This window comes from Marmota flaviventris, chromosome 17 (genome assembly GCF_047511675.1).
Source record: "Marmota flaviventris isolate mMarFla1 chromosome 17, mMarFla1.hap1, whole genome shotgun sequence".
In the NCBI taxonomy this organism is placed as follows: Eukaryota; Metazoa; Chordata; class Mammalia; order Rodentia; family Sciuridae; genus Marmota; species Marmota flaviventris.
Window position 1 is genome coordinate 32,520,045 of NC_092514.1, and position 13,039 is coordinate 32,533,083.

Here is a 13,039-nt window from a genome sequence, read left to right on the forward strand (position 1 = left end):
ACACATGCCAGACGAGTGTGCTATCAATGAGCCACAACCCCAGCCCCTTGCTTGGTTTTTCATTTCCTTAAAGTTCTCTCACTGTAAAACCTTATTTGTATTCCTCAGAAAACAAGTTGGGAAATAGTGACAAAACAAAGCACATGATAGTGATTATATAAAAATAAAATTATCAGAATTTCATTTTGAAAAGAGGTATTTTTTGCAATAGGAACTGCTACCCAATCTACAGAGCTATGCATTTCTTAAATTTCTGAGTTTAACCACAAAGGCTTTCTAAGATTTATCATAATGTTGTTAATTATACCTATTACTCTTTCTCTTGGGGGCACCAGCTTTGTGATATGCTTAGAAGAGTTCAGGGGATTTGAAACATTATTAGTTTCAACCCACTCCTGGTTACACACACACACACACACACTTCTAGCTTTAATCTTATGCAGGTTAGTTTTCCTAGCCAGGTGCATTCTCCTGTAAGCCCAGCTACTATACTAAACAGGAGAATCACAAGTTCAAGGCCAGCTTCAGCAACTTAGGGAGACCCTGTTTCAAAACAAAAAAATTAAAAAGGCTGGGATATAGCTCAGTGGTATGTGTGTACTATACCTCCAAAAAAAAAAAGCAAACACAGTTTTCCACAGTAGGCTTATTTGTTTTGTGACTCCTTTTATGCATACTGAGTTAAAGGTCAGGGCCAGGGCTGAGGCTCTGTGGTAGAGCACCCAGTGCAAGGGAGCAGCGGGTGGGAGGGAGTTCCTGTGCAATTTTGGAGCTGCTTGATGAGCCAATTCATTTTGGCCATGTATTATACCATATAAACTAATTGGCAAAATTAGTCCTCATTGTCACCCCAATCAACCAAATAAGACTTAATTTCTATTTGGAAGAGGCTGGTTTTTTAACTTATTTTTAAAATTTATTTATTTTTGCCATGCTGGTGATGGAACATGGGTCCTTGTGCATGCTAGGTAAGAGCTCTATCCCTGAACTATGCCCCAGCCCTGACTTAAAAAAAAAAAAAAAGTCACAGAAATGATACCATGTATTCTTAGGGCATATTTATTTTTGATTCATAACTCAAAAGATAAGCAAATAGAGCTTAGAGCTTTCCACTTGATGCTTAAATGAAATAAAGGGCCTCCATTTCTCTTCTTTCTTCCTTTTTCTCTCCCCAGTACTGGGGCTGGAATCCAAAACTTCTCATATGCTAGGCAAGCTCTCTATGACTAAGCTACATCCTCAGCCCTGTATATTTTTGTTTCTATTTTGAGTTGCCAAGGCTGGCCTTAAACTTGGGATCCTCCTGCCTCAGTCTCTTAGCAGCTGGGATTACAGGTGTGCTCCATGCTCCCAGTTGGGGGCCTCTCTTTGCTTTGCCCAAAGAAACTGATAGGGTGAAGAAAATTCTACCTCAAAATATAGAACCTTGAGGCTGGGGTTGTGGCTCAGCAGTAGAGCACCCGCCTAGCACGTGTGGGTTCATCCTCAGCACCACATAAAAATAAATAAATAAAATAGAGGTATTGCGGGCTGGGGATGTGGCTCAAGTGGTAGAGCGCTCGCATGCATGAGGAACTGGGTTCGATTCTCAGCACACATAAAAATAAAATAAAGATATTGTGGCACCTAAAACTAAAAAATAAATATTAAAAAAAAATAAAGGTATTGTGTCTAACTACCAATATATATATAAAATACAGAACCTATAGGTATGCTGCATAATTTAAGCTGCAAGAAATGGAGAAAACACAAAGTAGAAAGATCTCTCTGATCTTCCCTCCCTGCTTCCTACCCTGAGGCAGGCCATGAAACTAGAATTCCTTTCCTTTCTCCTTCTCCCCAGAGGCAGGCTATAAAACCTCAGAGAGTCACTCTCTAACCTTCTCTCTCTGCCCTGAAGACCCTCCTGTGACAGGTGTCCTGCCTTTTGCCCCACCCAGGGAAAGAATGTCACATGGAGTTGCCAAAAGGAAACAGAACAAACAGGCCTGGCAAGGAGCATTCCCTCCCTAGTTTATTACCATCAGATCAGACCCGTTTCTCTCCAACCTAACTTCTGCACAACTCTCCATAAAAACACACAGGTCTCTTTCCAAAGGCTCCTGTGTCATGTGAAGCTGCCATTAAATCAGTCAGTAGGCTTTTCTCTTGTTAATCTGTCTTTTGTTAGAGGGTTCTCAGCCATGAACCTTGCAACAGGTAAGGAAAAGATACTACTTTTCCTTCCCTATAGGACTTTCCCACAGGGAAGATGATAGGCTGAGATTGAAGAGATGTGAGCACTGGGTGAAAAAGGACGTCACTCCCCTGTCTTGCTTTGTGAGACCCTGGAAAGGAGAACATCCCAACTCAAGCTATTTTTAAATATGTTTTTAGTTGTTGACAGACCTTTATTTTATTTATTAACATGTGGTACTGAGAATCAAACCCAGTGCCTCACACATACCAGGCAAGTGCTGTACCACTGAGCCACAACCCCAGCCCAACTCAAGCTATTTTTGCTCCTCATCCTTGGTCATCCTTAAAGGAATTACGTTCAGGATTCACACAGACAGGAAACCCCAACTGTGAGCTCCTAGAGCAGATATCCTCTCTGCTGTCCCCTGTATACTCCTGCAGTCTTCTCCCAATTAGACTGAAGTATGGATTTCTTCTATAAAATGAAAAAAAAAGGACAATTTGGAAGGGGAGATGGAAAAAAGAGAAATGGCCTGACATCTCCAATCACGGCTGCATCTCTTAAAATTTCAATTTTAGGAAAGAATTGGGCTGGGGCTGGGGCTTAGTGGTAGAGCACTTGCCTGGCACGCATGAAGCCCTGTGCTCCATCCCCAGCACTGCAGAAAAGAAAAAGAAAATTTGGGGAAAGAGTACACATCAAATCTAGAAACAAATTCCCTTAAAACTATCTGTATCTAGCTGCCCCCAGGAAATTGTCTCATGTCCGCAAATGTACACTGTTAAACATATAATGATCTTAACATTGCTCAAGACAAGGAGCTATTTTCCTCACTCTGATTAACCAAATATTATAATTTTACTTTTTTTTTTTTTTTAAAGAAACAGAAGCATCCCTTGGTTTTATTTTTTAGATAATTTATTGTTGAATGGAGAAGTCACAAAGCAGAATGGAACGGGACAGAGGTGACATAAATTTAAAACACAGTTTTGTTCAACATTGTTCTGGATTTCCTAAGGTTAGAAATAGGAAAAATGTCAAGTGGGAAGATACTTGTTCGAGTTCAGTCTTTCTAAAAGTCTGTACTTTGAACGCAAAACAAGTTTCCTCTGAAAATACAAATCATCCTATTACACGAAAGCCCTAATTTAGGAGACTGAGCGAAAAGCTTTTTTAGTTAACAAACCGTATCTCTCAGGCACACTTAGGAATGTTTGCTTTTAATCACTGAGTTTAAAAATCACCACTTCCGCCCTGAAAACTAACATGACTCCACCACGGGCTGGTGGCATTTCATCCGCACGGGAGAGTTCCAGGGTGTCTCCATGTGCTTCCATTTCTGCAACAGTCAGCAAAGCAGGTTTGGAAGGGGGGAAAAGGGTTTAGAAAGAACCCCAGCTGGTTCCCTAGTGAATAAACCCCGCCTGTCCACGCGCCTTACACGTCCACCATCGCTCACTTTGACTTACTTGACTGGTAAGGTTCAGGTTCTTTCCACACCTAGAGTGACTTGCCTGAACTCTGCACGATGCCCTAAGATGAAAAAAAATCTCAGGAGGGCACCCCTCAAAAAAACCTCAGAGGCCACATTCTTCTACATTCTGTCCCCTGTCGCCCTGCCCACAGCGTTCCTCAGAGCTCATCCAAGTGTCTCCCAAAGCTCTGGGAATTTTCCTAGCATAATTAAAAAATTACACTTACTATTTATCGATACTAAGAAATCAGATAGAAAATCCATTTTTACCAATAAATGTGGTGGAATTTACTCTCCAAAGGCAGGTGGTAATTTGTTGCTCTGTACACAGTGGAAGAGACCATGGGGTCCCAAAGTGACACTCCTCACTGGATCCCAGCTGAGGTGCTCCCTGGCAAACTTGGGACCATGAAGCTGACTGAAGTTCCATCTGGGGATAAGAGACCAGACATTGTCTCTGCAGAGGACGCCAGATGCAATGGTTCTAAGAGGGCTCCTGTCCTTTAAATGAGAGCGATTATCATGGCACCTGCTTTCATCATAACAAAACTCCCTGCTGTGGCTCCAGGGTTCCCAGAGAGTTCTCAATATTTTGCTTTTAGGACACAAGGATGCCATCCATAAAAACCTGGAGATATAGCAGGAGGCAGAGCTTACAGAGCGCTGTAACCCTGGGGCACTTGACATAATTTGGATGTATTCAAAGGAAATATGTATGGTTTGTTTTTTCCAATATTAGGGGAAGAAAGTCCATCTGCCACTTTCTACACTCCAGCCCTGCAGAGACTGGCAGGAGATTCTAAGAATCTGGGGCTGGGGCTGGGGGTGGTGGAGTGGTGGTGAGAGCCCGATGAGGAAGGGCAGCCTGGTGCCACCTCTGCCCTACCCAGCACCATCCCTGCTGCAGCGGCTCCGCTGAGCTCTTGAGGTTGCCTCGGGAACATCTTCAGTTCACATTTAACCCCACGGTGGTCACTTCCCTTTATACAGTGGCAGGAAAGAAATGTCCACTTTGGCTACAGTAGCCAGGCAGTAAAGTCAGAGTTGTGACATGATTCCTTACACTAAATTCACCGAAGCATAACCTCAGAGGATGTTAAGCAAGATTCCTCGTTTTTTGCATTAGACCCAATTTCTCTGCGACTTTGACACCACCAAAGTCCTCAGCTTGGGTCCATCGAGATAGTCATGATGAGCTGGATCACCAGAAACATCTACATCTGTCTCTTCCTGGTGGTAATGGGTCTTAGGCATGTCAGTCCTGAGTGGAAACCTCCCTCCTGGAGTCCCAAAAATGTTTTCCAAAGCATTCTTTTAAAATGCCATCTCTCTCAGAAGAGCCCTCTGCTATATTTTCCTTTATGAAAAAATGGGAAAGTCGTTTTGAAACCCCACAGTACCTATCAAGAGAGTTACACAAGATGTGAATCAGATGCCAAGTGTGCAAGGATGTCTCCAGAGCCTGGCCCGAAACCCACCTGCAGGGAACAGACGGAAGCCACTGCCCCCAAACTGGGCCATCACTCCACCTGACCTTCTGAAACAGGAGAGAGGGCAGTGAAGTGGGTTTTATTTTTAAGGCATCTCTTATTTTGGTTTGTGGTTTTTCCATATCATTAAAAAAAAAAAGAAGATCGAGAGAATTCCAAAAGTTTGGGTTAACAGGAAATAAAAATGGAAGTGGAAATAAAGAATGGAATGAAACTCAGCTCTCCCCAGATTGAACACATATGGGCATCAGGACCTACTGAAACAGCTACACTTTAGTAGCAGGGAAGACACCTGTGGCTGGAAGGTCTTAAAGCTCACTTTTTCCGTCCCAGGGACTTTTCCAAGCTCTTTTTTCAGACACACTGACAGTGGAGGAAGAGCGGTCCTCCACCCTCCCTGGTTCAAACTGTTGCCATTTTCTTTTGCTCTGGTTTTCTTTTTATTTTTTTCATCAAATCGAGACTTTCAGGAAACTCTGGAAATATACTCCTTTTAAAGCAGCAAACCAGGAAATATATTCCTTTGAAAGATAATTTGAAAATTAAAAAAACAAAACCAAGTATCTCAATAATTGCAAGATGCAGTGATTTTTTTTCCCCAGGCTGGGCTTAGAGGTATCCCCTGGTCCGACTCTGGGGCTGGAATGATATGCAAGGGCAACATCGCCCAACCTGCCCAGGGTGGTCTGGGGACCAAGGCAGCAGAAAAGCTGGCTCAACCCCAAGCCATCCTTCTGAGTCAGCATTCATCTGAGAGGCAATCGCTGCCCAGGAACTCTGTGGCCTCCAGCTCCACGCTGGACAGGAATCTCCTCAGCTTCTTGTGGCAGTTGTAATCCAGGGTGGTGGTGTAGACGGTCTTGGGGTACTTGGGGTAGACAATGGTGGTGCTGAGGAAGCGTGTGGGCTTGTGGCGGGGCTCAAAGCGCACCTCAGCCTTGTAGTTGCGCCATGTGCAATTGGGGATGCAGGTGACTGTCTGGCTGCAGGAGGCCACTGCCAGGCCCAGTGGCAGCTGCACATCATCAATGAAGTGTCGCTCTGAGTCATACTTGACTGAGGAAGTGTACCTGGGGAGGGGGGACAAATCAGGCAGCATGAGGTTGTTCCTCTGAGCCAGGGGGACAGGGTCCCAATTGTGACTCTGAATCTCTTGTGGGATACCAGTCTGAGACCTGCCAATGTCAATAAGAAGCAGCACAGTTTATGAAGTACTTATTCTGTGCCAGGTACTAGCATTCCAAGCACTTGAATTCATAGGATCTAATTTAATCTCTACAACCCTGGGAGTGGAAAGTGAACTCCAGAGATGAAGGTCACAGTGCCACTGAGTGGAGGAGCTGGGATTGATGGATTGATTGACTGGATTATGGGGACTTGAAGGTAGATAGATGTGCAAGGTTCCAAAGTATTCCCTGTGCTCAATGTTTCCCGTTGCAGGCCAGAGCCCCTGGATTCTGTTCCCATTAACTTAGGCCTGGAGCCCTCAGTCAGGATACTTAACCTGTCCAAGTCTCGGTTTCCTCTTTCTGTAAAGGTTACTCAATAAAGGGGCAGAGTGTCAACACTGAGCAAGTGCTGTCAGTGTAATTACAGTCGTGTACCACTTAACGACATTTCGGTCAACAATGGCCCCACATATGACAGTGGACCCCCTGAGATTGCATGGCCTGAGACATCATAGCCTTCTTAGTTTGTGGGAAAACATTCTATGATGTTCACACAAAGATAAAATTGCCTAATGGAGGACTGAGTTGTAGCTCAGAGGCAGAGTGCTTGCCTAGCATGTGTGAGGCACTGGGTTCAATCCCCAGCACCACATAAAAATAAATATAAAGGTATAAAAAATAAAATATAAAGGTATAAAAATAAAGGTATTGTGTCTATCTACAACTTAAAAATATTTTTAAAAATTACCTAATGGGACCTTTCTCTGAATGAATTTCTGTTGCTTAATGGTACGTGACTGTCTTATAGAACAAAGTAGATTCTACTCTTCTATTTATAAGCAGCTTCTGTCCCCTCAAGGGATCAACTGGTTCTTTAATGAGAAAAGGAAAAAAACCAGAACTCCTGAATGCTGATTCTGGAAGCTTGGCTATACTAGACCTAGTATGTGGTCCACCTTAGCCTTTGTTTTAGAAACCTCCCAAACCTAGGGACTTAGGGACCTGACCTTATCAGTGAAAACCAATTGCAATCTTAATTTCCATAAATAAGTTACCATTTACATTCCTCAGGTACTTTATTGTTTTTTAAGTCCTTTGGTAATTTAAAAGTTAACACAGATGCATCAAACAGCTTTTACGCCCATCGGGTGACTGAGAACCAGAATTCTTTTCTGTGAGTTGGATGGAAAGGTCTGTTCTTTGGGCAAGTAGCTAAGATGCTGGTAGAAGCTAATATCATGAAGCCACGTCCTTGTTTTGTTGGAAATACAAGCTCCACAGGAATAAAAGGCTAAACTGCTCACCTCAAAACTGATGAACCCCTCTTTGTTCCACATCAAAGGGCCCTTTGTGTAATGCAACTGAAACTCCAACTATAAAACCACCAGTCACCAAAAGTAAGATTCCTTTCTCTAAAAAATGATATATCTTTAAAGGAGTCTCCCCGTGAATCTTTGCCCCCAGATAATCCTGGATGAGATCATTCTGGAGGAAGGCTGGCATTTGTCCGGTGACATTGTAACATGAGACAAGGTTACAGCACCTTGAAGAGGGGTCAGAGCATGGGGTGCAGGTGGAGAGGCAGCTCCAGGAAAGTTGAATTAATATTCAGCAAAATTTTGAACATCCAATAGCCATGAGATATAAAGCACATAAAGCAAGCTGCAGAACTTTATGTATCATATGATCTAATTTTTATTGTAAAAAGGTATCTATTTAGTTGATTAGAATGTTAAAAAAAATTCCTAAAGAGTACCCACCAATGGGGCTGGAGTTGTGGCTCAGTGGTAGAGCGCTTGCCTAGCATGTGTGAGGCCCTGGGTTCAATCATCAGCACCACATATTAAGTAAATAAAATTAAAAAGATCCAATGACAACTAAAAAATATTTTTAAAAAAGAGTACCCACAAACTATCAATAGTATTTGTCATATTTGCATAATTAATAAATTCTTAAATAACAGGAAATTATGTCTGGAATAAAAAATTGAAAATTTAAGAAATAAAGTCAAAGGATCAGGCAGACACAGAGGCACAGGCCTGTAATCCCAGTGACTCGGGAGATTGAGGCAGGAGGACTGCATGTTTAAGGCCAGATTCAGCAAGTTAGCAAGACCCTTAGTAATTTAGCAAGATCCTGTCTCAAAATAAAAAATAAAAAGGATTGAGGATGTAGCTTAGTGGTAAAACATCTATGGATTCAATCCCCAGTAATAGGAAAAAGAAAAAAGAGGAAAGAAACTCAGGGATTGCTATATTTACCTTACTTCCGTTGGTGGTAAGGGGTCAAACTCCACACCTTCGCCAAAGGACAGGGGGCACAGCCTTGGTGAGCAGCTGACAGCCAGGGTGCTGGGGAGAGAGGCTGGGTTCTTCCAGAAAAGAAAAGAAGGTCGTTAGAGCTACCACAGGCTAATGGACACATCCCACTGAAGGCCTTACCTCTGAGCCTCCAGCTGATGGCCCCACTGTGATCTGTGTCCCTCATCCTGGGTACACCAGGGAAGGGTTGACCCACAGCCTAGGAAGAGCACTGGACAAGGAGCCAGGAGGCTCAAATTCAAATCCCAGGTCGATCCTGAAAGTATTCTGTGCCCTCAAAAGAATCATGCCACATGCCCCGTTACCTTATCTGCACCCCTTCTACCACTGCAGTTTTGTGAAAGGCAGAAAAGAGACAGGAGCTCAGCAACAGGATGCTAGCCAGACCCAGGAGCCGCCGTACCACAGCAGCCGTGTGGTGAGGAAGCCTCCATGAACTGGAGCTTAACTCTTCAGAACCCTCAATTATGTGGCACCCCCTCTATCATTGTCTCAGCAACACTCCAGAAAGACTGAAGCAGGGATTCTTTTTAAAACTGAAGACTCCCTCCCACTTCCCCCCCTCTTTTGCCTCAGGGCCATCACATTCACACCACCTAAGGCTCAGCTCTGGCTAACTGGGAGCCTCATCTGTTAGAGGGTCACCAACAGTTCTCCACATCACCTCCACCACCCAGAACATTCCACGCCCCAGAGCACAGCCTTCCTGGAGGGTAAGCATCTCCACCTGGTCAAGGCACTGGGCACTCTGACTCATCAGGAGACAGTTCCGCCCTAGTCACCCAATTTGCTGGAATTAGGGCTTTTGTGGTCTACGTGCAAAGATAAGCACAGAGCAGAGTTTGACCTCGGCAGCCTTCTGTATTCCCTGGTGTCTTGAGATCTGTCATTTTCTTTGCCTAATTTGAGAGAAGGATCTACACTTGTGCCAGGGTGTGGAGGTGGCGGTCCTGCCCCCAGGTCCTCCATGACAGAAGGAGGTAATCATTTCTCAGGCTGGCCCTGAGACCCTTATTGTATTACCAGGACAAAGTGTCAAGTCAAGTGGGGTGTAGAATGGAAATACAAAAGCTTAAGGGGACCAAGACAGAGAGAGGCACTGGGTCCTGAGGGTCTAGCTCCTGGGTGTGGGTGGGGCCCAGACTGGGAGAGGGATGTGAGTTTGAAACAAGGTCAGTGAATTGGAAGGGGTGCGTCAGGTATATGCACTGGCTGCCGCAGACCTTCTGAAAACAACCTCCAGATAGTGACAGTGGGCCCTGCTCTGCTCCTAGCTCTCTGCCCCCAATAGTAGGGGCACCTCCCAGGCAGTCCTGGGGAGTGGGGGATGACAAAGCCACCAGGAGGAGTCGGGTGCTCTCCAGCACTCACAGGACATCCACCTGACCATGCCCTTCTCTTGACTCTGCCTTCTCTGCTTTCAAGCCTGCCCACACCACACATATTGCCTGGGCTCCACCTTGCTTCCTGTGTAGGATGGGGTTGGGGCAGGGTGGCAGAGGTTATGACAGACCCACGTACTTGGTGCCACTAGAGAATGAAGACTATACCAGAGACTTTAGCAAGGCTCTGGGAAGCATCAAGGAAGGCTTCCCAGAAAAGGTGACAGTAGAATTTTGAGAGAGGTAAGAGGCCGTGTGCATGCCAGGCAGAGAGGAGGGTCTCAGAGACACCACCATGTGTCTAGCCTGTGGTCAAGGAAGGTGGAAGATAGGCTAGAAACAGCCAGAAAGGGAAAGCTCCCAAGGCTAAGTTGAATGCAGTAGCCTTGAAATGGAAATGAGGAAATGCACTGAGGCCTCTGAGGGTTCTAGTACAGCACCATCAAAGCTCTTGGGACCTTAAGAACAATGCTGCCACTAACTACTTCACCCCAGGGGACAGGGTGGAAAACACCTATCTCCAAGCCCCACTTTGAGCTTCAACTGTAGACAGGATGTGGCCTCCGAGCTGTCGGTAAAAGCAACACACATCCACGTCTGAGCGATTCCTAAGGCAAAATAGACTTGGTGGAGTTTGGTTTCTTTTAAAATAAGTTTTAAATTAAAAAGAGTAAAAGTTCCTGCCACCTGAAGGCTTCCCATCTACTAAGTACAAGACACCAGCTGGGTTAGGTGTTCAGGACAATGGGGGCCACCAAGGAATCTGGAGGTTGATGGAGTGAGTCTTCTTAAAAGGTCCCCAAGGCTGGCCCAGATTTCTCTCTGAATGGAGAAGCCCAGGGCACACCCCTGCCCCGGAGCTGCCAAGAGGAGGCAGGTCTTGGGGCCGCCTGAGATGGGCAAAGCCCGCGGGGTGTTGGGCCCACGGTCGGGGAAAGGCTGGATTTCCCTGTCGGTATCCCGGGAGCCCCAACCGCCCCGCCCAAGCAGGAATGTGGCTGAACCGCAGCCTGGCAGCCCCAGGAGCAGCCACCTCGAAGGGAGGAGAGGCGGCTTGCCTCTCCCGGGGCTCCCGCGCCTCCCAGGCGATGACAATTTTCCAGCCACCGGCTCCAGCTGGCCAGGCTCTTGCTGCGCTCCCGCCCCGAGCTCCCAGGGACGGCCACGCCGTCCGGACGAGCGGGTGGTGGCACTGACAGCGCGCCCCGGGCGGGGCGGCACCACCGCTGGTAACCCCCAGGGCCTGTCGCGGGTGGGCTGGGGAAGGAAGGAGTCCGCGCGGGGCCACTCACCGGGGCTGCTGGGGTCACCACCGCATCGGGCTCCAGCGTCCCGGGGGCCGGCGTGCGCTCCCCGCCGCCGACGCCACCCCCGGCCGCAGCCAGCCCCCAGTGGCTGGGGCTGGGGCTGGGGGGCAGCCCCGAGTCCGGGCTGTCCAGGACGCCGTCGCCCTTCTTCTTCGTGTCCACGAGCTCGGGCACATCCTGCAGGCTCAGCCGACCCACCATGGCTGTGTGCGTGGCGGGCTCGGGGGCACCCGGCGTGGGGGTCGCGGATGAGAGAGGGCCTAGAGGGGCGCACACGCGGGCGGGGGCTGCTGCCCTCAGGGCCGCCTTCCCTGCCCGACCGCCCGCGCGCTGTCCGGGTCTCGCCGGCGGCCGCGCTCCGGGCCCCGCCCTCAGCCCCGCCCCGCCCGCCCGCCCGCCCGCCGGGCCCAGCCCGCACTGGCCGCGCCGCGAGGCCAGGCGCCAGGGGCCGCTGCGCTCCCGCCGTGCGCCGCCCGCGCTGCTTTATGCCTCGCGGCTGAGCCCGCCCCAGGCGCCGATTGCTGCGCTCCCGGAGCGCCGAGCAAGCCTTGCAGCGGGAGGACTAGGCACCCCGGCCCCTCCCGGCCCCTCACTCTATCACGGATGGTAGCGGGAATCCCGCTCGGGCTGGGGCCCTGGGGTCGCGTCGACCCCCCTTGCCCTGTCCCAGTGGAGCCCCGGAGGCGCTAATATCTCCAGACCTGGCGGTCCAGGGGAGCCAGAGCAGAGTGTCAGCCTGCAGAGGCCTGGGAGAACGAGCACACAACTGGAAATTATTAATAGTTAATGCGCTTCGTATGGCTCCAGCCGCCTGTTGGCTCAGCAGGGTGGACTCTGGCTCTCAGGTCTGCCCCAGTGGAAAGCCGGCCTACTTGTTACTCCTCGGGACTCCCCAGGGGTGCTCCGTAGTCTGTGACCACGCCAAACTGGGAAGGTCTGTGGGTTCAAACTCGAACCTCCAATAAAATGAACCAGCCCAATAGACCGCCCACAGGTTTTATCAGGGGCCTGTACCCTCCAGTGGGGGGGGGGGGGTGTCACAGCTTTTCACTCACAGGAATGTTTGGCCCTGCACCCCTCCTGACGGGATTGCTTCTAAAAACCAGACTGCATACATCTCTTCCCTTTGGTTTGACAGAGAAGATCTTCCTGAGTGGGAACTCCTTTAGGTAGATGCTGGTTGTAGGGCTGGGCTGTTCCCAAATCCAGTGTCTTTTCTCACAGAGATGTCCATGATCAGCAGCAAGTAGAGTAAGTGGCCCAGGGACTTCTGATAGACGCTCAGTTAAGCACCTGGAATTGAAGCTTTTGCCATACCTACACAGCAGGCGCCAGCTCTGAAGAGGGGTGTACGCTGGGCCAGGGGATTATTTCCCTGGCTAGACAAGAGATAGGCTCTGTGCATGTCCCACAATGAGAGCCCTATCCACATCCTTGCAAAACCAAGACATATTTGTCTTGCTTGAGGCAGACCTGTTAAGTGCAGAAATTTGAAGTGGGTAGATCTGTTAGCCAAGTTCAGTTCTCCTCCATCACCTTTAAGTAAGGAAAAAGAAAGGGAATAGACTTGCCCCATGTCACACAACTGGTACAAGGCAGCTTACTATGAACTGGAAACCCAGATCATCTCCTTCACGGAGAATAAAACTTGGTGAATGCCCGTGTACTGGGAGGTCATTCATTCATTCATTTATTCATTCAGGGGATGTGGGAGAAG

General features: G+C 48.0%; 1 protein-coding gene across 1 annotated transcript; it reads right to left on the reverse strand.

Moving 5' to 3' along the window:
- Window positions 1-3,079: 3,079 nt before the first annotated feature.
- On the reverse strand, window positions 3,080-11,672 carry Rflnb (refilin B). The gene is made up of 3 exons (XM_027924408.2): window positions 11,308-11,672; window positions 8,574-8,683; window positions 3,080-6,213 (listed from the first exon to the last, which is right to left on the reverse strand). The coding sequence occupies exons 1-3, from the start codon at window positions 11,521-11,523 to the stop codon at window positions 5,883-5,885; spliced, it is 657 nt and encodes a 218-aa protein (XP_027780209.1). The 5' UTR covers window positions 11,524-11,672; the 3' UTR covers window positions 3,080-5,882.
- Between the last annotated feature and the right edge of the window lie 1,367 nt (window positions 11,673-13,039).